Here is a 24,945-nt window from a genome sequence, read left to right as displayed (position 1 = left end):
AAGTTCTGCTTCTTTCTTTGGAACTGGGGGTAGATAGATGACAGGACACAAGGGCTGGAGGGAAGGAATCTCAAGCCACATTCCTTTGTCCAGCCTTTCTTGTTTATGAAGAGGAAGAGAGCAGAGCAGATTCCTTTCTATCTTGGAAACCCCTCAGATGCAACAGGGTTGAAAAGAAGGGAAAGAGTACCCTCCACAGAAGCTTTACTAGCCTTTCCTCTCTCAATGGCATAACCACTTAAAGAATAGGAATGGTAGCTTTTCTATGACATGGATAGAAGGACTAAGACGGTGAACACCAACATCACTGAAGAGAAGCACTTTGGAGGATGTGGACTTGAATAATAACTAAATCCATTCTAGCTCCTCTATAAGATATTGTCTATATCCACACAACTTTAAAGTGCTCTCTTTTGAATATAAAATCAAATCTGTTTGGGGCCAAAATGCTCAAGTTTTATACCTCCTGTTCATCAAAAAAGTACAAATAAGTAATATGAACTTCAATTTTGTAAAAAATGCTGGTGTAGACTAAAATTTGATTAATAAGTCCTAAGCATTAAAAATCCTTTTGTGTGGCCAACAAAGGGTTTTAAAGAACATAAATTTTAAATTCCTTTAAGCTGAGCACACATCCAGCTCACGAAGACTCCATTACTTACCAAAAACAACAACAACAACAACAACAACAACAACAACAAAAAAAAAAAAAAAAAAACAGAAAAACCCTTTGAGGCCCAAATTTGTTGTGCACCTGAAATGAATATTGTTATTTATCTGAGTCACTAATGCCACACACCTTTTCAATCTTTGCTACTCAGATTCTAAGAATAAAGGCAACACTGCAATAGCAGAAAGAAAATTGGCAGATATAATTTCTAACTTAATTCAAATTGTTTTTCCTGGGGATGTATTTAAATTGTCCAGGTTGCTCGAATATCATCCAGGGATGTGATTTTGAGGGAGACAGCTTGCTACTGGTTTTCCTGGCTGTACTACAAGAAACAACAGTGTGAGCTTATTTTAAGTTAATGTGTGCTTCTGTGTTTCTTTACAAGAAATTAACTGCAATCATTTAGTTAAAGCAAACACTTTGTTAGGGTTTCGTTTTTCATTAGAAAATGTCTTCAGGAGTCTTTTAAACTTAGAGGGTTATGAATCCCAACTTCTACCCATAGATTTTGAGCTTGGAGCAAATTATTTACATCACAGTGAAAGATCATTCAAGCTTAGTGACCCTTTGTGGCACTGAGTGTGTTTTAGCCATAGGTGAGTCACAACATCTTAGAGGAGTCCTACCCATTCTACTGAATCAAAACAGTAATTCTTTGCCTGCCTCAGCCAGGACCAGACCTCAGGGTAAATTCTCATTTCTTTCCAACTAGGTAATCACAAGGAGACCCATAGGAATAGACAGTATGGAACAAGACAGAACAAAGAGCTTCAACCAAGTTATTTTTAACTAGAGAAACACCTGCAGGCCCTGGCACCTGGTTTCTGACCCCTGCCTTAGAGGATTTCCCTAGCTAGACTTGGCCTCTGGGCTACAATGATTTTTATTATACAACTGCTTCTCCTGACCTTAGCTGAGCTCCTTGAACTGAATTCCAGACTTGTGGACTTGACAGATCCTCCTCCTCTTAGTCAAAACCCCAGTCTTGGGCCTTCCTGGTCAGTGGTCTTAAAGTCACCAGTATCTTAGTAACATAATTTGTGTGTAAATGATGAGGGGAAACATCAGCTAAAAAGGAGGCTACCCCAAGCTGTTTCTGTTAGTCCAGCCACAAGCAGCTATAAGAAAAAAAGCAATGCAAAGTAACACTAACTAAATGAAAAGATAGCCACAAAATACAATATATGGGGTAGTAGAAGCTTTCAGTGTCTTTATCCTTCTCCCTAAAAACTCTACCTCCTAGCCCCAGGTCCATATAACATCATTGTTCTAAATCCACATGTAGTAGCCATCTATTGTTTGATGTCCAACATACATTTCCCTCCTTCTGGTAACACAGATTTCCTTTAGGAAACCACTCCTTCCCATTCTCAGGTGTGGGTTTTGAGTAAGAACCTCCACTCCGAGCCCCGTGGGTGCTGACTGCCTAACCCTATCAACATTTCCTGCACACCTAGCATCTACCCCGTGAGATAAATGAAGACATCAGTTGAGATTTCTGCAAAATAAAAGCATTCTTTCTTTCTACGGGAGAATATAAAGTCTGAACTGGAGTAACAACTCTGTGTTCACAAGAAAAGGGACTGAGCTACTGGGTGGATATGAAGACTAAGAATAAAATCAACACAGTGAAAGGCAGAGCAGAAAAGAAAAGAAACAGAAAGAAACTAGGTTCTTAAATTACATTATCTCAGCCTTATCTGAAGCCCACCTCTGGTCTTTTAAGTTCTATAAGCTGATGAATTCCCTTTATTGTTTAAGCCAGTTTCAATCAGATTTTCTGTGAAAGAGGAAGAGGAGGAGGAAGAGGGAGAGGGAGAAGAGGAAGAAGGAGAATGCAGAATAAAAGAGTGCTAATACACCCTAACACTGTATCTCCATTTCACCTCCTTCAGGAGAAACCACAGAGGGAGAGGTGCATGAACTCTTACTGAGCCACGTAACAATTCAAGAGACCTATAATCCAAAGTATAGATTCAGTGTGGGTCCTGATGTTTTCTTCGAGAGAAAAAAGTTAAGTAGTTCCTTATATAATCTGCAGAAAAATCTACACAGAGGATTAATCTATTTCCACTAACCCAATAATGATTACAATTATTTCTCTTAAGGGAAAAATAAATAAAAAGATAGAAAGAAGGGAAAGATGGAAGACTCTACCCCTGTCGATTATATTCATTCAATGAGCGTAAGATAAAATGCATCTAAGATCGAGCTCTTCAAATACCAGTACGGTTTCGGATTGGAGGAGGGGGCAGGTAATAAAGCAAGACATCTATAAAAGCCAATAGTCCTGTTGAAGGGTGTAGAGGAGAAAAATGAACAACCACTGTGGTTCCTGACACGGGTCTGGGGGCTGTATTTGACAAGCCTCGGCACAGTACTGAGCTTAGAAAGGAGGTCTTCTCTGGCTTTATGGTCCTGTAAACAGGAGATGTCTTTACCTTTCCTCCAGCTGACTGAAACCTAACCAGCACATAGGAACGGTACCAGGGTGGCTCACGAATGCTGGCTCCATGCCAAGCTTGAAATGTGAACCTTTGGCTAGTAAGCCTTTATGTCTTTTGCACACTTTCTCTCTCCAGAGAAACTAAAACAGGGCCCCCACAGAGAAGCCCCAGTGACTGCCTTTGAACCCTTTGTGAACTTAGCAATACACAACGATTACTCAGTTTTATCAATTTTCACTTCCTCACTGTCCCTCTCCAGCCGCCAAAGTCGTTCCTCATCAGTTCTTACAAAGCTGGGCGGCCCCTCACAGCCAACTAAAGAAAAGCGTTTGTTTCAAATGTACCATCTAAACAGCAGTCCCTGGAGCTCAGTTAGGGAAACATGTACCCCTCCAATGAAATGCCTCAAGAACCTTAACAAAGCTCTAATATACCGAGCTACCAATTTCTATTCCTGACAACTCACTATCATCCAACAGAATAGAGTTCTTTTTATCACTAAACACCAATTTTTTTTTTAAATTTCCTTAATACAGGGCTGTTAATATGCAATCTTCACTGACCAAGAAAACCTGATATCTTCCAGCAAGTATTTGAAAACTTCTCTACCTACAGCTTGAGTTCCCATCCGGGCTATCATCAGAGTAACCGTGGAAGCATCTTAAAAAGGCAGATTTTCGAGTCCCACCCGCTGAGACACTGGTTCAGCAGACGTGGAGTGATACATACTCCCTGGCCCTAGTGATTTTTGGAGTTGCATTCAGGCATTCTAATGCAAGGCAGAAACCCAGAAAATCTGATCATCTTTCTCATGAATTTTCTCACTGAGATCAAAGACCCAAGTAATTTCACATAAATTCATTAGGCCTTCACATAAGATCCACTGTCTAAATGATGGCGAAAGGCTCCATCTACTAAAGCTTCCCATTAAAGTTGCCTCACACATTTCCCAGGTATTAACAGAATGTGTCTCCAGACCTCTGACTTACCTCTAATAATTATCACCTGGAATTTAGGGCTCGCCATATCCAGAAAAAAAAAAGTCTTCAGCAATGGGGAGTCAACATCATTTTTACTAACATGTTTCTCCAATAGTAATGATTCTCCTAAACTTGATCCCCTCACCTGCCTAGATCAGTAATATCTTCCAGGCTCCTCCTAGAATCCCAACATCCCTAATTTAATGTCACCTATGCCCCAGAAGAAAAGCACCAAATAGATTACTAACATGGTGTGATCATTCTTAAATTGGATGTATTTAACTTTAAATCACCATCGTTTCCCTCAAATGTCTTTGTGATGCTTCCATTAATATTAAGGAATTATAGAGGGGTTGCAAATTGGCAGCCTCAGATTGCAGACATGCTTTCTTTGAACCATACAAATTTTTTATTTTAGAATCTTTAGACAAAGCATACACGCTTCGGTAGGTCACAATCCCCACCAATTACAACTGCCTTTACACCTATGTTTTTCACTCATTTTTATTACTTGGCTGGCTCCTACAGGCATCTGAGTTTGCAACACGTGAATTAAGATTTTAGGGCATTTCCTAGAAATATTTTTAGCTCCCTCCATGGTTCCTTCATTTGTGGTAAATACCTAACGTGTTTATTGGTGTAAGCAAAATGCAACAGGATAAATGGCTAAAGTTTCTCAGGCACTGAAACTGAAAGATAAAAAGAAAGTTTACCTATTCAATGTGCCCACTAATGTTTGTAAAATAAATCACTACCTGGGTGATCCAGTTATTTCATTTTAACTTCCCTCTATTAGACCATAAACGGTCTGAGAACAGGGAGAGTGCCATTCATCTTTGCGCAAAGACTGGGCTGGACATGGGCTGTTCAACGTGGACACTTGTCAAGTGAATGATCATGACTATTCAATTCATTATAAACTAAGTTAAATGTATTAAAGGATTCAAAATTTTTCCAGGGTCAAGAAAGATACCGGCTACTGGGAGCTAAGCTGGTCTGCGTTTTGAGCAGAAGCAGACAAGGGAGACTGAAGAGCAGTTCTGAAAATACAATATTGCAACATGACTAATTATAGTCAGCAATCACAAAAAGTTTGAACAGTCTGAAAAATATTATCTTAAAAGCATTTCAAGATACCATTTCTTTCCAAAGGTTAGCACACTTAAAATAAGGATGAAAAAAAAAAAAGTTGTAAAAACTAATTATCATGGCTCAATCGACAAGGTCTAAGGGATACAAAATAGCACATTAAATCAGTTCCCAATTCAAAAAAACCTGCATGAGATGTTGATCTTCCTGTTTTTCATAAACCTTATAATTGTGCTTCCAGAAAACTACCAAGCATCTGCCTCTATGTAGCTAATTCATTTAATCTTGGAGCTCTCACAAGGAAATAGAGAGTATATGGTGCCAGGATCACTATCTTCTCTAGCCAAAATCATAATGCCTTGGAGCCAATTTCCTCCTGGTAAATTTTGATCAAATTCCTTCAATTTGCAGCTTCCTTAGTACTGGTAATGGCTGCATATGTCACAAGTTAGTATATGCGTGTGTGTGTGTTTAACAATATACATCATAAAGTTAACAGTAATACGTAGACATGTGCACAGAGGTGAACATACCCGTGTATGCAGCCACACATACATATCCATGCATACTGGGTCCTATACACCTCTTTATTTGACACTCTGTGAATACCATGATCACAAAGCCCATTCAGATTTCTTTAATCCAGTAATAATTCTCTGGTAATTAACATGACTTTGGAAATCTGCATTAACCAACTTTACTATGCAGCTACAACATAATGATAATCAAGGTTAACAATAATAATTATTCTGATGGAATATGTTGTCCCTTAAAATTTTCTGAATCATCAAAGAAAGATCAAATTATGTTCTACTTTTAGTGTAAAGGGTATTTTATCAAAATTCAATTATTTTAAAAGAATTGGTGATCCATATATGGCTTATCCAGTAAATTTTTAGTCTTAATATTTGATTAATGAGTATACTTTATTTCCCAGTTATTCTTGATAAAGCAGAATGTCTATAATTTTTAATATATGACTCCTATATTCAATGCGCACATATTACATGCATTATTAACAGGGATTGCAGATTAACCACAACAACACATTTCACAACTATGATATATAACTCTTCGATCCTTGAAGTGCCAAACTGTTGACTCTCTAGTTGTGGTCGTTACTCTTTAAAACTAAGCCACATTAAATATAATTCTCCTTTCCTGACGAATCAAGGTCATTATTATGAGAATATATTACACTGCTGCATTTCTTTAAGAGTGGTATCATTAGGGGTTTAAGTAAAAAGGTCTATCTTCCTTAAATAACTCTAGGATAATGCCCCTTTAGAATCTTTCTGTTGTTTCTGATAGTTCTTTTCAAATTACTATACACACATTTGTCTCATTTTGCTATATAACCTGTATCATTGTAGATCTTAATCTTTAGTCATACATTATACACAATTATCTAAATAAAAACTAAAGATGCCTCTAATTCTCATGTATAAAATAAAGCACATAGTCCCTATGATGGCTGTTACAAAATCAAGAACCTCTTTTTTTTTTAGGGCTGGGGGTTATTTTTTGTTTGTGATATGACCAGGTGGTTAAAGGTACATGAAGTCGGAGACATGTATATACCTACCAATTTATAGGAAATTCAGAGGAACAAAGGAGCATGTTAAACTATGCCATGGGCATATAATCAACAAAATCCAGTCTGTGGTAATTTCATAAAACAAATGGCCCTGTTTCTTCAACCATACACTGCAAATGGAGAAAAAAGGAAGATGGAGAAAGCTTACCAGCTAAAAGAAACTTAAAAGACATAACAATCACAATATATGGATTTTGGTTCAGACAATTTGAAATTTGAACACTGAGTAGTTACTACATAATTCTAGGGAATTACTGGTAATTTTTTAGACAAAATAATAGTATTTTGGTGATGTCTTTCAAAAGATTCCTATCACCTCACACCTGTCAGAATGACTAAAATCAACAATACAAGAAACAACAGGCATTGGCAAGGATGTGAAGAAAAAGGAACACTCGTGCACGTTGGTAGGAATGCAAACCGGTGCAGCCATTCTGGAAAACAGTATGGAGGTTCTTCAAAACGTTAAAAATAGAACTACCCTATGATTCAGCAATCACACTACTAGGTATTTACCCAAAGAATACAAAACACTAATTCAAAGAGATAACTGCACCACTATGTATATTATAGCAGCATTATTTATAAGAGCCAAATTATGGAAGCAGCCCAAGTGTCCACCAATTGATGAATGAATAAAGAAGATGTGGTGTGCATGTGTGTATATATATATGTATGTATATATAATGAAATATTATTCAGCCATAAAAAAGAATGAAATTTTGCCATTTGCAATGACGTGGATGGAGCTAGACTGTATTATGCTAAGCAAAATAAGTCAGGGAAAGACAAATACCATATGATTTCACTCATGTGGAATTTAAGAAACAACCAACAAGCAAAGGGGGAAAAGAGACAAATCAAGAAACGGACTCTTAATTATAGAGTCTAACCACAAACTGATGGTTACCAGAGGGGATGGGTTAAATAGGTGATGGGGATTAAAGGGCATTTGTGATGAGCACGGGTGTTGTATGGAAGTGTTGAATCACTACATTGTGCACCTAAAACTAATAAAACACTGTATGTTAAAATAATAATAATAATAATAAAGAAATAAAAGATCCCTTATCTTTTTGAGTAAATACCAAAATATTTACAGATGAAATGACATAATGTATGGGATTTGCTTCAAAATAATATGGTAGGGGCCCCTGGGTGGCTCAGTTAAGCATCTGACTTTGACTCAGGTCATGATTTCAGGGTCCCGGGATCAAGCCCCAGCATCAAGCCACCAATCCCTCAGGCTCCATGTTCAGCAGGGAGTCTGCTTTTCTCTCTCCCTCTGTCCCTCCCCTCGCTTGTGCACACTCACACACTCTCTCTCTCAAATAAATAAACTCTTAAAAAAATAATAATATGGTAGGAGGTAAATGAATGTGGATACAAATGAAACAAGACTGCCTGGGAGTTGATAATTCTTGAAGCTAGGTGATAGACCCATGAGGACTCATTATACAAAACTGCTCTTGAATATGTTTGAAATTCTTCATAACACAGTTTTTTAAAATGAGGAAATTCTATAAAGAACACTGTTTTGCTCTGATTACTAAAAATTTTATCTAAGAATTATGCTTTGATTTCTAAAAATGGATAGTTATAAATTTACAGTCATAAAATGATGCTAAAAGTTAAAAAAAATGCTGTATCATTCAACTAATCTTAACTTTTCAATCTAGCTAAAAGTTTCTCAACTTTCAAAATTTTCATTAATCCTTTACCTTAAATTTTATAAACATCTACTTCATTATTTTCTTAGAACACAAAAATTCTCACAGGACATGTTGTAAAATAGCACAAAAATTTAGATTACAACTTTAATGGCTATAAATAAAAAGGTCTAAAAAAGTACTAACTAAAAGTAAGAAATGATTCCTAGGCTCTCTTCAGGAAGTTGAAGTCATTAGGTTAATGGATAGCATTTCAACTGCTTATTTTTAGTCTTAAAAGTTTGAAAATTACCCCATTACAGATTTTCTCATTCAAAAAATATTAAGGGTGGAGACGCCTGGGTGGCTCAGTCAGTTAAGCGTCTGCCTTTGGCTCAGGTCATGATCCCAGGGTCCTGAGATTGAGCCCCGCATAGGGCTCCTTGCTCAGCAGGGAGTCTGCTTCTCCCTCTGCCTGCCACTCCCCCTGCTTGTGCTCTCTTTCTCTGGCAAATAAAAAATAAAATCTTTAAAAAAATATATTAAGGGTGCCATGATTTATTCACTATGAATTAGAAAAGACACATTTACAACATAAATCTATAGCTAATATCTCAAAATTATTTCTATTCAGTTCTATTCATGTATCAATATAAACATACAAACTCAAATGTCTGAAATAGTTATTTCATCTTTTCCTGATTTTAAAATACTTTTGGGGCGCCTGGGTGGCTCAGATGGTTAAGCGTCTGCCTTCGGCTCAGGTCATGATCCCAGGGTCCTGGGATCAAGCCCCACATCGGGCTCCTGGCTCAGCGAGGAGCCTGCTTCTCCCTCTCCCTCTGCCTCTCTCCCTGCTCATGCTTTCTCTCTCTCTCTGTATCTCTGTGTCTCAAATGAATAAATAAAATCTTTAAAAATAAAATAAAATAAAATACTTTTAATGTGAGTGGATTTAGTGAATTTGGGCTCAGGAGTAGTACCTAGGTAGGGGCTGAAAGTAAAACAAATCATTAACTTACACTTTTAACATAATAAATTAGTTTTTAAATTAAACTCAAACTTCCTTGGGACCGATTGAGCATTTTTAAAATAATTCCTCCAGGGGCTGACTGAGCTAACGTTCACGTTAACCTTGCAAACAACTCCAAATCAATAAAATGAATAAATCCTTTCAAAACGTACTTTTAAAAACACACAAATTACATACAATTTTTATACTAATCATTATTCTTACCAATTAATTTTTTCAAATCCCCTAAAGGACCCCTTTGATTTAAAATGAGTGATGGTTTCTGTGAAGTAATTATATGCCTTTCTTTTCAAAAATCTATAATAATCCAGATTTTTTTCACTTTTCAATATGGCTTCTTCATAAATGTTCCTGAAATACAGTCAAGAAACTGTGTTAACTGTGTTGAATGTTTTGCTTATAATAATATTGTGCTTCTATGGTATTTTCACAATCCCAACCATTTAAAAACATTTTTTTAATGTATACGAGGTCTACTGAGTCATTGTCAGTTCAAGGCTACAAGCCATGCTGTGGTTAAGTGATTACATCAGACCAGCGTAAGGGCTGAGCTGACACTTTGCAGGTTTAAATTTCTTGGCTCTCCAAAGCTTGTGTGGGGGCTGCAGTTTGGCATAAAATTCTCAGCCGGATGCAGATAATTTCTCTGAAAAATGTTTTTAAATGGCTAAGAGGGTTTTTTTTTTTTTTTTTTTTTAGCTTTTCGAAAATGTTGGAGAAAGCATACATTAGAATCAGGTTCAAATTTATAAGGCTTTTTTCCTTTTTAATGTTCCCATCCCCGCAGGTAACCCAAATACAGCAAAATAATCCCAAGCCTAGAGACTTTCTATAAGTACAAAACCTCACATTTATATGAGTTTAAATGTAAACTCAAAAATCAAAATAAGCTGCTTCAAGTTATAGAGGAAAATAAGAGGACTTCTTTGAAAAATACAAATATTTGCTAAGCCCTCTGGAGTTACGATTATATGTTGCCCATGGTCATTTTGGTTTCCACACCTCCAGTTTTATTTCCATGTTTCCATTCAAATGTTACTTTCTTTATTCCTACAAGAGCCTTGTGAAATTGGTACTAACATTTACAGTTTTGTCAATTAAGTATATGCATAGACACTAAGTACCTTGGCCAGCATAATCCACCCAGTAATCAATAGAGCTGACCAGTACTCCTCCAAATTGTCAAGGTCATCAAAATCAAGGAAAGTCAGAAACTGCCACAACCTACAAGGAGCCTAAGCAGTCATGAGGATTAAATGTAACATAGTATCTTGGATGGGATCGTGGACAGAAAAAGAACAATAGAAAAAAAACTAAGGGAATCAGAATAAAGTATGGGTTTTAGTTAATAATAATGTATCAATACTGGTTTATTCATGTTCACATACGAATCACAGTAAGGTAAGATGTTAACAACAGGGGAAACCGAATGTGGAGTATACAGGAACACTCTGTACTATCTTTGCAATAATTCTGTAAATCTAAACGTAAAAATTCTAAAACTAAAAGTTCTAAAATTAAAAGCTTACTAAAGCTTATTCACTCATCAGGCCCTATATACCAAAAGCATAAAAGGAGGCTAGTTGTAAGGCCAGCCTTTGAAACAAGTGGAGAATGTAAACTTATCAATTTGAAGATTCTGAAGGAATATAATCAACAATTAACTGAACATTTTTCTTTAAAAATATATAATAAAAATTTGACCCCTCTGAAAAAAACTAATGTGCACACATGAAGTTCTTAACTATTTCCAGAAGTGTACTTTGCAGCAGGTGGCTAAAAAGTAAAGGTACCAAAAATTTCTGTAATCCTCAATACCACAGGGGGAAAAAATATTATCTTCAGATCATGAACACCTCACAAAAGCTTCAGTGGCTTGGTAAGCCATACTTTAAAAAAAGGAAAACAAAATCTAAGGCTGCAGTAGTTTTTTAAAATCAGAGCCTAAACTAGTAATGAATAATCTTTAGCTTTGTATTCCAAACCCCTTAACGATTTCACCTCAATCTTCTGTAACTGTACTGTCTAATGTTTGCCTATACAAACTCTCCTCCAACAAAACCGGTTCGCTCAGTGCTTCCGATATGCTATCCTCGGTTTGTGAGGCTTCCCTGTAAGCTGTCTCCCTACCTACACTGCCATCCCCTTTTTCATCTCCTAAATCCTAGCCCTGCTAGAAGACCCAGCTAAAACTCTCCCTCCTCCATGAAGCTTCAGACCACCAAAGACTCAATAATGACCACCTCTCATCAGAACTCCTGTGCCATTATTGTGGTACTGAGCATATTCACTCATTAAAAAAAAGAACACTAGTGTGTGCTTACTAAGTACCTACACCACAAATAAGTGCTGGGGAAATTAAAGATGAATAAGATATGGTCTCTGCTTCAAGGTGCTCTGGGAAAAGACAAACATGGGATCGCACCATTATTACACAAAACAGTAGTGGCTTCAGAGGTAGTAGGAGGTGCCATGACAACATACTGCCATTTGCTACAACATTTCTCTTTTTTACATTTAAGTCCTATTTCTCCAAATAAACCAAGGTCCTCTTGAAAGGTAGAGTTTTTCATCTCCTACTCAACGCTATATGTACACTAGCCAAAAACAAGTCTGATGTTGTTTTAACTAAAATTTCATGCCACCCTTATTTTCTCAGAGACACATGGGTAGAATCTCTGTTCACAGACATCAGACTTACGATGATGAATTAAGACTGTTTTTAGTAAGTTATTAACCATAACCAACTATTAGTTATTAAGAATTCACAAATTATCACCATTTCACTTAGTTAACAGTCTTAAATGCCACTCATGGTTTGTTTGTTTGTTTTATGAGAAACAAATTTAAAAATAAAGAAAAAGGACTGGTTTGAGATATAGCTTTTATTTGCCTGGGGAAGTATTAACCATCAGAGACAGGTCAAAAATATAGAAGCCGATCTTAAAAGCTGCTTCTGATGAATCTGTAATGTCATCGGAGACGTGTTTATGATAATATATAAAGTAAAAACAAACTAACAAAACTGACAACAAAAACAAAACAAACTGACAACTATAGAGGACATACGTGCATATGACACAGAACATTGGGAGTAAATACATTAACATGGTAACCATACTCATCTCTAAACTGTGTGCAATTATTGATTTATTTTCCTTGCACTTGCCTATATTTTAAGTGATTAGTAATAAAAATACATTATCATAATTTTTAAACCCAACTCTTTGAGGAGAATGCAGGAGAGGATAGGAAGTGATAAAGGGAGGATAACAAAGAGAGACAACCAATCAAAGACAATGAATAATCCAAAAGTGGATCATTAACTCCTCTGGATAAGCAAATTCTTGAGCTGAAATGCTTCACATGCAACTCTGTACCTCATTTTCCCAAAAGCATTTTTACAAATTCAATTGAGTAAATCAAAACTGGTAACATCTGCTAAATGTTATATTTGCCATTGGATTTCAAAAAATAACTTGGTTTGCCTTTTTTTTCATTTGTCTTATGAGAGTGAACGTTTTAAATGTCCCTTGTTTGTACTTTCAAGATGTTCTGTTTTTCTACAACTGTGCTTTTAAAGCCTTGTTTATAACACATGCCTTCAAAAGTATATGTGTGTATACACACGTGTATATATTAATACTCCTCTCCTTAATCTACAACTGGTTATAACAGCCAACACCTTTGGAAAAAAAGATGAAATCATAAATCATTGTCTTTAAACCAGGGCCTTCCACTGTCTCCCCTTAGGAAGTACATTTTACAAAGAATAACAACATCGACTTTCTTCCTACCTCATAAAATGGTTCCACTGTTGGTAAGTAAAAACAAATAATGGTAGAAGTACAGAGTTTTTAATTCATCAGCACATAAACCAATTTTACATCAAAATTTCTAGTAACTTTCTCATGTTCACTTGGATCATACATTGATGCATCCTTTGAATCCAAGTTGCATTCAATTCAAGAGAACTAGAGATGCCACCTCTAAATAATGTTTACCCTTATCTCTACCTTAGAAAAATCTACTGGAACGTAAAATTCTAGGTTTTCATAAAAAAGGAAGTACACTGTTTTCAAACATTTTATTAATGCTACTGAATATTTTTATGAAAATCACACATTTTTATTAATAATTTTTATTAATTCTGTATTCTTCCCAACAAAGCAAGTAGTATTCTTTTTAAATTTTTTATTTATTTATTTTTTCAAAAGAGAGAGAGAGAGAGAACACCCGTGCACAGCAGGTGGGAAGGGGCAGAGAGAGAAGCAGACTCCCCACTGAGCAGGGAGCCCGATGCAGGACTCAATCCCAAGTCCCTGAGTCAAAGGCAGACACTTAATCAACTGAGCCACCCAGGCGCTCGAAAGCGAGTAGTAGTTTATGGTCCACTAAAGTTTTTTATGTTTTTGCTATGAAAGTAAAGAGTAAAATTGTATGTTCTCAAAAATGTAAGACAATTGACTTCTGCTTTTACCCTGGGGACATTTGCAAATTCCAGGCACAGGAGGAGGCTGAGAATCCAGGCTATGCACACTCACAAAGCTGCTGCTGGACTCAGAAAAATCACTAGAACTTTTGGCAGAGTCTCGAGAGGCCTCAAGTATGTAGCCAGTTACCCTCAAGACAATCTGATTCTGGGGCAGTCCATGGGCAAGAAGCTAAAATTAAGCAAGAACCTCTGAAAAGCAGGGCAGAGCTATCAGCAGTCTTGCAATATAAAATTTAGGATTCTGAATCTATCAGGGCAATGATCCATGTCGTTTGGGTGTTTGAGTATTTGATAAATGATGCGGAATTCTTTAAAATATTTTATAGGCCAAGGCACTTAAACATGCTAGGAACACTGGCCACTCCAGACCTTCAGAAAAAAACCCTGAAGAACACTGCCTCGGAAATCGTATTGAACCACAGGTAGATGACCCTTACCAAAGACACAAGCCAGCCTCAACCCAGCAAAGCCCCCGTCTGCATTAAGGTGATCAACCAACACTCTGCGTATGAGAGGAGACCATAAACCCTCTCTCTGTAAGATGAATGCATCATCTGAAGCCTCTACAGTTTCTTTTTTTAACAGGAATGTCTGACATTCACTCAAAACTACGAGAAACGCCAAATACAGAACCACGTGATTGATAACCAAAGAAAAAAGCAGGCAAAATAAATAGACCCAAGGATATTCCAGGTATTAGAACTGGCTCACAAGGACTTGAAACTAAATATGGTTAGCATGTGCAATAAAATGGAGAAAACTATAGATGAAAAGATAAATTCACCAAACAACTGTGGAACTGAAAAACACAGGACCTAAAATTAAGAACTCATTAGATAGATTTAACAGCAGATTAGACACCACAGAAAACAATAAACTGGGAGATAAGTCTGGCGTTATCTAGTTGTGCTAGTTATTCACTGATTCCAAATCTCCTCTTCTTTGTCCTGTTTATGAACCGGGACTGGACCCTGCAATCACTTCTCCTTCACCAGCCGGTGCAACGTTTCGCTAGTCGATAGAAAGTGATGGAGGGGCAGTGCAAGGCCTGACAGACCGAGCACCTTCTTCTCCTGGTTCCGACGGACTTTTCATAGCTGCTCCTACGGGACAACCGCCCGCGGCATACAGGAGACCTGGTAGTGCTCCCCTCCAGCCTGCTTGCTGGCACCCTGCCCCACTGGCCCACCAGCACCCAGTAGGCCACACCAGTTCTGGCCTGCAGCACCCCCAACATCCAGTGGGCTGCAGCCACACCCACTCCAACAAGGAGCTTGGGGCCTTCGGAGTTTGTTCCCTCTTGGGTTCTTTCTCTCAGCCACAGAGTAGCTGCTCTCTGCAACTGCTATGCTTGCATTCTTTAGAGTTCTCTTCTATCCCTTTAAGTAGTTCATAACTCTTGGGGCGCCAGGGTGGCTCAGTCGTTAAGCAGCTGCCTTTGGCTCAGGTCGTGATCCCGGGGTCCTGGGATCGAGTCCCACATCGGGCTCCCTGCTCCGCGGGAAGCCTGCTTTTCCTTCTCCCTCTGCCTGCCGCTCCCCCTGCTTGTGCTCTCTCTCTATCTGTGTGTGTGTGTCAAATAAATAAATACAATCAAAAAGAAAAAAGTCAATAGTCAATTTTCCCTATTCAAGTTACTGGTACGGTTTCTGCCTCCTACTGATAAACTGGTCAAGTTTCATTTTAAGTGTACCTGGTTTGTACTTTCAAGAGGTTCTGTTTTTCTACAACTGTGCTTTTAAAGCCCAGTGTGTACCACATACCTTTAAAATTATATGTGTGTATGCATATGTGTCTCCTTAGCCCTCTACACCATGCAGCCCCGCAAGTCCGCCCTCCAGTATATGCCCCTCAGCAATGCACGCACATATTCACTGACACACGTACAACAATGTTCATGGTAGCACTGTTCACAACAGCAAAAACCTGAAAAGGATCCAAATGTCGATCGTACTAGAATGGACAAATAAACCGTGCTCTGCTCATGGGATGCGATGAGCAAACAGCAACAAACCACAGGGGTGAAACTCACAAATCAATGTTGAGTTAAAGAAGTCAGACACACAAGTACATGCTGTGTGATTCCGTTTGTAGAAAGATCAAAAAGAGGCAAAATTAACCATGGTGATATAAGTCAGCACAGTGTTTACCCATGGGCAAGGTGGTCACAGTGATGCGAGGGGTGGGTGAATGGGGCTTCTGGAAACTGGAAAGTGGAAATGTTCTGTTCCCGATCAAAGTGCTGGCTACACGCTGCGTTTACTTTTTGGAAATTCTCCATGTAACACACTTGTGATTTGTACGCTCTCCTGTAGATATGCCACTTGTCTCTAAGTTACATAAAAACACAGATGATTTATAAACAATCAAACACTATGTTTCTAAGTCTCTGACACTTATTATCCACAGAGCTGGCAAAGTGCTCCGCCCATATGTCCCCACAGCACCACGTGCATCTAGCTCCGTCCCCGCACGTATCAGGCTGCAGTTCCGTGCACTTCTCTATCTTGAGCATTATATTCAGCTTCAGGGCTGAAGAGGAGTCTTTTAAAGGTCTCAAATGAGGCATTAAATAAATATTTTTAAAATGACAGAGAATTCTGCTTTAAAATGTATTGTAGGCCACGGCACAGGGAAGTGTCTAGGAGCAGGAGCACCACACAGCTGGCCGGCATTTTTCAGCAGCAGGCCATGCAGTCCATCTCAGCAAAGTGCAATCGTCACATATATTTCATGAACACAGAGGATGGGAACTGTTTTGCAAGGACACATTCAAAAGCTGTCCTTCTGGAGGAAGCACAGTGAAGAGCAGGGCAGGAGAAGGGACAAGGTGTCAGCACAACACTTCCTTCTCCGCTTACATTCCAGGTGAGCAGAAGAGAATCAGTGAAGGAAGCAGTAGCATTAGACTCCTACCCTGAAGATGCCTGTACCAAACCCCAAATCGCCCTCACCTTCTTCAAACTAGGAAGTCAGATATCAGTGGTTTCCAATTCTGCTATAATTGCAACATGTCCTTCTCATGAACCACCCTTCATCATTTATGCAATTTTATTTTAAATTAAAGTGAATTATCACTATTACTTTTGGGGAAAAGAATTTCACAATGCCCTGTGACGTAGCCAAATATACCACAGGGCATTGCAAAACCAAGGCTGAAAATTACTGCTTCGGAGATTCTGTTAACTGATTTTTATCTCCCAGTTTCTCTAAAACTGAATCTCTTCTGTTTTGAAATTTTCATCTAAAACATATTTTCTAGTCTTGGAAACCAGTAAGTCCCTTAAGAAATACACAGCCTTAAAGGAAACCTGCTCACCTAACAAACATGCATTGTGCAGCCCTCTTCTAGTTACTAGGACACCAGGCCCTCTTCTAGTTACTAGGACATAGCAGTGAAGAAAACAAATTCATTCTCTCATGAGGCTTCCATTCCAGTGAAGAAACAAGGGTAACCTTCCATCTCATTTTACCTGGGACTGACTATCCAGTTTCAACACTGAAGGTACTACATCCCAGAAAACCCAACAGCCTCAGGCAAACCAGGGCCATTGGTCACCCTGGCAGAGAGATACCAAATAAGCAAGGAAAAATTTATCAAATAGTGGTAAGTGTAATGAAGAAAACAAAGCATGATAAAAAATGAGAGAGTAATGGGGAGGGTGTTACCACTATTTTGTATAGGGACACCAGGAAAGGCCTCTCTGATACAATGACATTTGAAGAGAGGAGAAAAGCAATCCATTCAGATAAATGGGGGAAGAGAGTTCCAGGCAGTGAATGAAAATGGTGAATAGCAAATCTCTAGCTGAAGCTACAGATTGAATGCAATTCCTATCAAAATCCCAGCTGGATTCTTGGCAGAAATTGACAAGCTGATCCTAAGGAATACAAGGGACCCACAATAGTCAAAACAGTCTTGGAAAAGAACAAAGTTGGAAAACTCACACTTCCCCATCTCAAAACTTATTACAAAGTCACAGCAATCAAGACAGTGTAGTACTGGTATAAGGTTAAAAGACAGATCAAAGTAATAGAATTGATAGTCCAAACTACACCCTCACATTTATAGTCAACTGAGTTTCAACAAGAATGCCAAGACAACTCAATAAGGAAAAAATAGTCTTTCCAATAAATTATGTTTAGACATCTGGATCTCCACTTATAAAATAATGAAGTGGGGGGTACCTGGTTGGCTCAGCCAGTTAAATGCCCAACTCTTGTTTCGGTTCAGGTAATGATCTCATGGGTCATGGGATCAAGCCCCACGTCAGGCTCCGAACTCAGTGGGGAGTCTGCTTCTCTCTTTCTCCCTCTCCCTCTGCCTCTCCATGCACTCTCTCTCCCCCCATCTCTAAAATAAATAAATGTCTTAAAAAAAAAAAAAACAATGAAGTGGGGCTCCTACCTCATACCATATACAAAAATTAACCCAAAATAGACCAAATACCTAAAAGTAAGAGCAAAAATTATAGAAGTTTTTAAGGAAAGATAATAGTAAGACTTCATAACCTTAGACTAGGCAATGATTTCTTACATATGAAATCAGAAGCATATGCAACAAAATAAAATATAGATAAGTTAGACTTGAACTTTTGTCCTTCAAACAATACTACCTAGAAGTGAAAAGACAATCCACGGAATTGAAGAAAATTCTGGCATATACAGAGATACAATATACAAAGAACTCTTATACCTCAACAATAAAAGGCAAATAACCCAATATAAGAAAGAGCAAAGGCTTTGAATAGACATTTCTCCAAAGAAGATATAAAAACGGCCAATAAGCACATGAAAAGAGGCAAAACATCAGTAGCCATCAGGGAGATACAAACCAAAACCACAAAGAGATACCGCTTCATAGGCTGTAATCAAAAAGACAGATAATAACAAGTGTTGGTGAGGGTGTGGAGAAACTGGAACACTTATATGCTGGCAGGGATGCAAAACAGTATAGCCACTTGGGAAAACAGTCTGGGAGTTCCTCAAAAAGCCAAACATAGTTACCATCTGACCCTGCAATTCCATTCCCAGGGATATAGGAAAGAAAAATTAAAACATGCCTACACAACAACAGTATTTATAATCACCAAAACATGAAAACAACCCAAATGTCCATCAACTGACAATGGATAAATAAAATGTGGTCTATGCATAAAATGTAATATTATTTGCAATAAAAAACAAGAGTGATATATGACACATTGAAAACTGTATGGTAATGAAATTGGTCAGTCACAAAGGACCACATATGGTATGACTCCACTTATATGAAATGTCCAGAACAGGCAAATATACAGAGAAGAATGTAGAATAGTTACTGCTTAGAGTGGGTATGGGTAGGAGTGGAGAGGAAGGGGAAGGGACTGCTAATGTTCTAAATTTGACTCTGATGATGGTAGATGTTAACTAGACACTGTAGTGATCATTTCACAATATATACAAATACCAAATCATTATGTTGTGTATTTGAAAGTAATATAATGCTAAAATGTCAATTATACCTCAATTTAAAAAATTTAAATTTAACTGTGGCGATGATGGCTGCACAACTTTGTGAATACAGTAAAAACCACTGAATTATACACTTTCAAATGGGTGGATTAAACAGCATATAAACTATGCCGCAATAAAGCTGTTAATTTTAAAAAAATAATGGAGCCATCCCCAAAATGGAAAAATGATACCTCACCGGAAATAATGTCAAGCAAAGACAAGTGGGCCTTCTGTCGGAGATGTTATTATAAAAGATGGGCTCACAAAGATACGTAGGTAGTGAAAAGAAGGGGCACATGCACCCCAACATTCATAGCAGCAATGTCCACAACAGCCAAACTGCAGAAGGAGCTGAGATGCCCTTCAACAGATGAATGGATAAAGAAGATGTGCCCCAATTAGTGATTCTCAATATCAGTTCACAGACTAATACATAGAAATGGCCCAGAGAATTTAATGACTCTTCAGCTCCATAACAGGTCTAATTCAGATTCCAGTGGGATCCAAGAATCTGGGGTTTGGGGGTTTTTTTTTAAGATTTTATTTATTTATTTGAGAGAGAGAGGGAGAAGGAGAAGCAGACTTCCTGCTGAGGAGAGAGCCCAATGCAGGGCTCGATCCCAGGATCCCGAGATCATGACCTGAGCTGAAGGCAGACGCTTAACTGACCAAGCCCCTACGCAGGTGCCCCAAGAATCTGTATTTTTAACAGGCTTCCTAAATTATTCTGATGAATAGTCAGAAGTGGGAACCACTGGACAACTACGATTATAACTCAATGATTTTACGATTCTCCGGTATCTATGATATACCCATCTCTGGTATCCATCTTGTATTTATCTGGATCTGGTATCTCCACCTAGTATTTTCTATTCATCTGAGGATCTTAAAGTTCTTAATGAAACTCATCTTTGTGAATGAAGAGCTTGAGTTTAGAAAGAGGTGGCCTCGGGGCGCCTGGGTGGCTCAGTTGGTTAAGCAACTGCCTTCGGCTCAGGTCATGATCCTGGAGTCCCGGGATCGAGTCCCACATCGGGCTTCCTGCTCAGCAAGGAGTCTGCTTCTCCCTCTGACCCTCCTCTCTCTCATGCTCTCTGTCTCTCATTCTCTCTCTCTCAAAATTAAAAAAAAAGGAAGAGGTGGCCTCATCTGATGGATTAGAGCACCTCACGTATTTTTGTTAACCCGTATCCTTTAAGTTACTTCAAATCCTTTTCTAGAAAGAAGCTGGTTTAAATAAATTGAATAAATAAAAGATCACATATATTCTCAAAAACTGTATTTCTCAAACTGACACATTTTTTTCTCAAATATTTATAACTTGATATACTTTTTATTAAAAAGCACAGGTATATTATAGAACCAAATGCAAAATAATTTTTATTAATTTTTAAGATAAAACCCAGAAGAGTCAAGGAAATTCCATATTTGCCATAGCAACTACTTTGGACTACGAACTACGCTCCCAGAATCTAAGGGTACATATTCATTCCCTCCTGCAGTTAGTACTTCAGGCGGGAAATCCAAAAAATCTAGACATTCTGCTCTCTACTCCATGGGTGATGAAACATGGAATCCCTCCTTCATTCAGAACCAAAATGGACTAATCAGGTTATTAGTGAAAGTGCTCTGTGCATTTCAGGAAGGAAAGAAAAAAGGCTGAACTGAATTGAAGAACTAAACCATAGCCTGTTAACTGCTGAGGGAAAACTCCTTCGGAGGCATGCTGTGCTCAGAGAAACGTCTGCTGACATGTATCCTGTCCTAATGTTTTAGCCAGATGACAATGAGCATCAAGGGCACCTCTAGGGCTGGGAGGACCTCACCAGCTGGTGGAGGGTGTACCCTGGTTGCTTTACTAAGCTTGCCCAAACCACTGGTCTACAGAGAAGTACTAGGTAGCCTAGCTGAGTGCTCAGACTGACTACAGCTAAAGAGAAAATATTCCCCTAGATTGGTAATCTTTCTCTTAGATACAGTGTTTTGGTGTTTTTTTTGTTTTTGTTTTTTGGCTGTCCCTCTTCAGCTAATCCCAAAAACATCTGCGGAAATTTCTCTCAGGGACTAAATATCAGAAGAGTAGAGTTATAACATCAACTCTGGCACAATTATATAATTCTAGGTCAATTTTCTCAATACTAAAATAGAAAAGTGGAATAAGCTGAACCTCAAAGTCCTTTTTTGGCTTTTAAATTCTATGCTCTCACAATACTTATCACCATTGAAAACGTGCCTTGCAAATTTTAAAGGCAATTCCAAAAAAAAAAAAAAGAAGTTGTAAATACATTTCTTATCCTTTCCTTCATGGTATTCCTCTTCTTGTGTCATCCTAGCTCAAAGCCCCTTCCTTCTCCCTCCCCCGGATTTTTGCAACAGTCCTCAATTCCGGTCCTCAATCTTTCTTTAATCCATGATGTTGACCACATTGCTGTGACACGATTCTCCAATTATCATCTCTTTCTGTGGCTCTTAACCTAGAATTCAATGTTCTTCACAATCTTAGTCCAATTTCCCTTTCTAACCTTTCCTAGCCCTTCCTTATATTAACTTACACTTCAGCAAACTTGTCAGTACCTTCTTCTGTAATATATTACACATTTCATTTGTTTCTGTCACTCCCCCCCCCTTGAAATTTTCTCTGCCATACTCCCCACTTGGGCTCCATTCTTCAAGAATGAGTCCAAGTCTCACCTCTACAACAGAGCCTTTTCTGACAACTTTCTTTAAATTCCTGGAGCACTTAGCCTATAACACATCTTTGGCATTTAGCAAATGCTACCCTCCACTGACATCTTTACCACAGAAGAGATCTGTAGAGATATTTCCGCCTCATTTTCTCCAGGTAAGCCCCTCAGCTTCAATATGGGGTGAATATGTAACACACAGCATCTAAAGGAACCATGCTTAAACTATAAATTTTTAAAAATCAACTAACAGTTTGAGCGTAATTATTAGAAATTTTGCAACAAACCCATCCTACTCTTGCCAATTGCATTTTTACAGCTGTGTTCTGAAATTTAAGATCATTCTTTAGGTTTGGGTTGATACTTCCTGTTTAACACTTCCCTTTTTAAAAAGGGAGGGGGGCAAGATTTGCCAGTAAGTCATCAAAATTTTTAATTACAAAACTCTGAGACCAAAAAAACAATGTCCAAAAAACAAAACAAAGAACATAGTTTTGAACTATAGGATAGGCATCATAGCAAAATTGAACTTGAGAAGGGAAATAAAGAGACATTTTGTCTGGTCAGACCTTTTAAACAACATGGCACATGTTTTTTCTCCACCAGCAATGTGAAACACACAATTTTTTATGTAAACCACATGTGCTCTGACGAGTACCACCACTCCTTTCCCCGCTTTAACCCCAGAAACATGTTACTTTAACTACAAAGTTTTTGGTTTTGCTTAATAAAGAACAACTTAATCTGGTCTTTAACCTTCTGATAATAATACTGAGATAATATGGACACAAGTCCACATTTGCCACTTCCACTTCTACACAAAAAAGGCCTCTTTTCAAGAGCCAAAAACACTCCCCTAACAAACTCTATGATGAAGTGTCAGTAAACATTAGAAAAATGATCGCAGGCATGTATTAAATTAAAATAAAGAAATGTCTTCAACATGTCTCTTTAAGCTAAAGTAAAAATATTTTAACCAATATGCTAGAGATTTTAATTCAAAATAGTCTGAAAGTAAAACTGCAATTGAAAAAAAAAATCCTTTCTTTAAACTGTTTTGGCACATGAAGAGCTATACTGATTTCAGAGGACAGAGAAAAAAGGGGTGGAAAAAACCCCACATGTTTGGCAAACTTATCTGTCAAGCAATTGTCAAAAGCCAATTTTATTTTTCTTCAACAAATAAAGATCATCCGAAACGAGCGTGCAGTACTCACATGCAGAGCCGAGGGATCTGGCAAGAATTCAGCATCTTCTCCAAAGATGAAATCAGGGGGCAGCTCTGGGTATTGGGCATTGAAAATGATATCCCCTGAAAGAAAAGAAAACATCAGGCCCTTATTATTTCCTTGCTAATTTATGAATGTTTTGAGGCATGCATCAGAAACACTTCTAAAATAAGTTTATATTAGTTTAACAAAAAAAATTTGAAAAGTGCTCTCTGAATGATTAATTCCTCAAATGAAAGAACTGATACCATCTTTTAAATTAATATCCACAGAAGCACCTGCGTGGCTCAGTCGGTTAAGCATCCGACTCTTGATTTCGACTCAGATCGTGGCCTCAAGGTCATGAGACTGAGCCCCCACCCATAGGGCTCCACACTGGGTGTGGAGTCTGCTTGGTATTCTTTGCCCCTCCACTTCTCCCTCCACTTCTGCTGTCTGCCTTCTTTCATGCTCTCTCTCTCTAAAATGAATAAATGAAATCTTTAAAAGCAAAATAAATATCAACAACATGCAATCAAAAAAGTTTTATCTCCCTACCACACTATAAATATAAATACCCACGTAGAAAAGCAGCCACATCCAAAGTACGTGTGGATTTTTCTATAGGAAATATGACTGTTCAATCACTGCCCATTAATTAATAAACCTTTACTGGGAACTATTTCTCTAAAGATAAAGACCTTATCTTGAAGAAATTAAAAAATTAAACATACAAACCTCTGGTATAATGGAAAGAATATTTGGTTTGGAGTCAAAAAAAAAAGTCAGGTTTATATCCACAATTATCCTAATTATTTATTAGCTCAACTCATCTTGGGCAAATTTTAACTTCTTTAGACTTCAGTTTCTTCATCAGTAAAAGAGGATCTAATAGTAGTGATATCACAGATTTGATGTGAGGATAAATAAAGATAGCATGCCTATCACGTGTCTGGCACACTAAGCACTTAGTAAGTGATATGGGAGTACTACTAGTCATTACTAACACCATCTTGAAACACAAGACAAATTACAAAGTCTCCTTAGCAAATTTGTGTTGTTAAGTTCTTCCACCGCTGTTCCTTTCCTGTCTCCTTCTTAGGCTTTTTTTTTCCCTCTGCTCTCCCCAAGAACCAGTACTCATCATTCTGCTAATACCAACCAGCAGCTTAGTATATCGACAAACACACATATTGGGTTCTAGCGTGTAACAGTATGTACGCGTGTGCACATGCACAACAATTCTATCAGTCCAATCATTTTTCCTGCTCAAACAGTATCTTCATAGTGATATCCAAATTGATACACTCAGACTTCAGTTCTCATCTGAGCCTTTCTTCCTCCAACTACATACTATGTATTTCAATGTTAAACTCAGCAAATCTAAAAACATGCTCATGACTGTCCCTTTTCCCACTCCTCTCTTCCTCTAGCTGATTTCCCTATTTCTAGGGATTCCTTAATCTCCCATGCTGTGACTTTAGTGTCCTCTTTGACCTTACTCACATCCTTTATACTCTTAGAAAACAAGTCATCTCAGTTCTTCCACCAAAATGTTTCTCATAAGGGTACTTCCCACTGCTAACAGCTCTAT

General features: G+C 38.0%; 1 protein-coding gene across 6 annotated transcripts in view; it reads right to left on the bottom strand.

Annotated features, from left to right (window-relative positions):
- Positions 1-24,945, bottom strand: part of BABAM2 (BRISC and BRCA1 A complex member 2) — a 399,311-nt gene that overhangs the window by 289,690 nt on the left and 84,676 nt on the right. For all 6 annotated transcript variants that reach the window (XR_004678467.1, XM_035000819.1, XM_035000822.1 and 3 more), the window contains exon 4: positions 23,361-23,455. Coding sequence is in view for 5 of the 6 variants with exons in the window: in XM_035000819.1 (XP_034856710.1) it covers positions 23,361-23,455 (95 nt within the window). In the remaining variant the exon portion in view is untranslated. The remainder of the gene's footprint in view (positions 1-23,360; positions 23,456-24,945) is intronic.

This window comes from Mirounga leonina, unplaced genomic scaffold (genome assembly GCF_011800145.1).
Source record: "Mirounga leonina isolate KUSES-001 unplaced genomic scaffold, KU_Mleo_1.0 Mir_125, whole genome shotgun sequence".
Lineage (NCBI taxonomy): Eukaryota > Metazoa > Chordata > Mammalia > Carnivora > Phocidae > Mirounga > Mirounga leonina.
The sequence above is the reverse complement of the archived record's forward strand: the minus strand, read 5'-3'. Positions and strand labels throughout refer to the sequence as shown.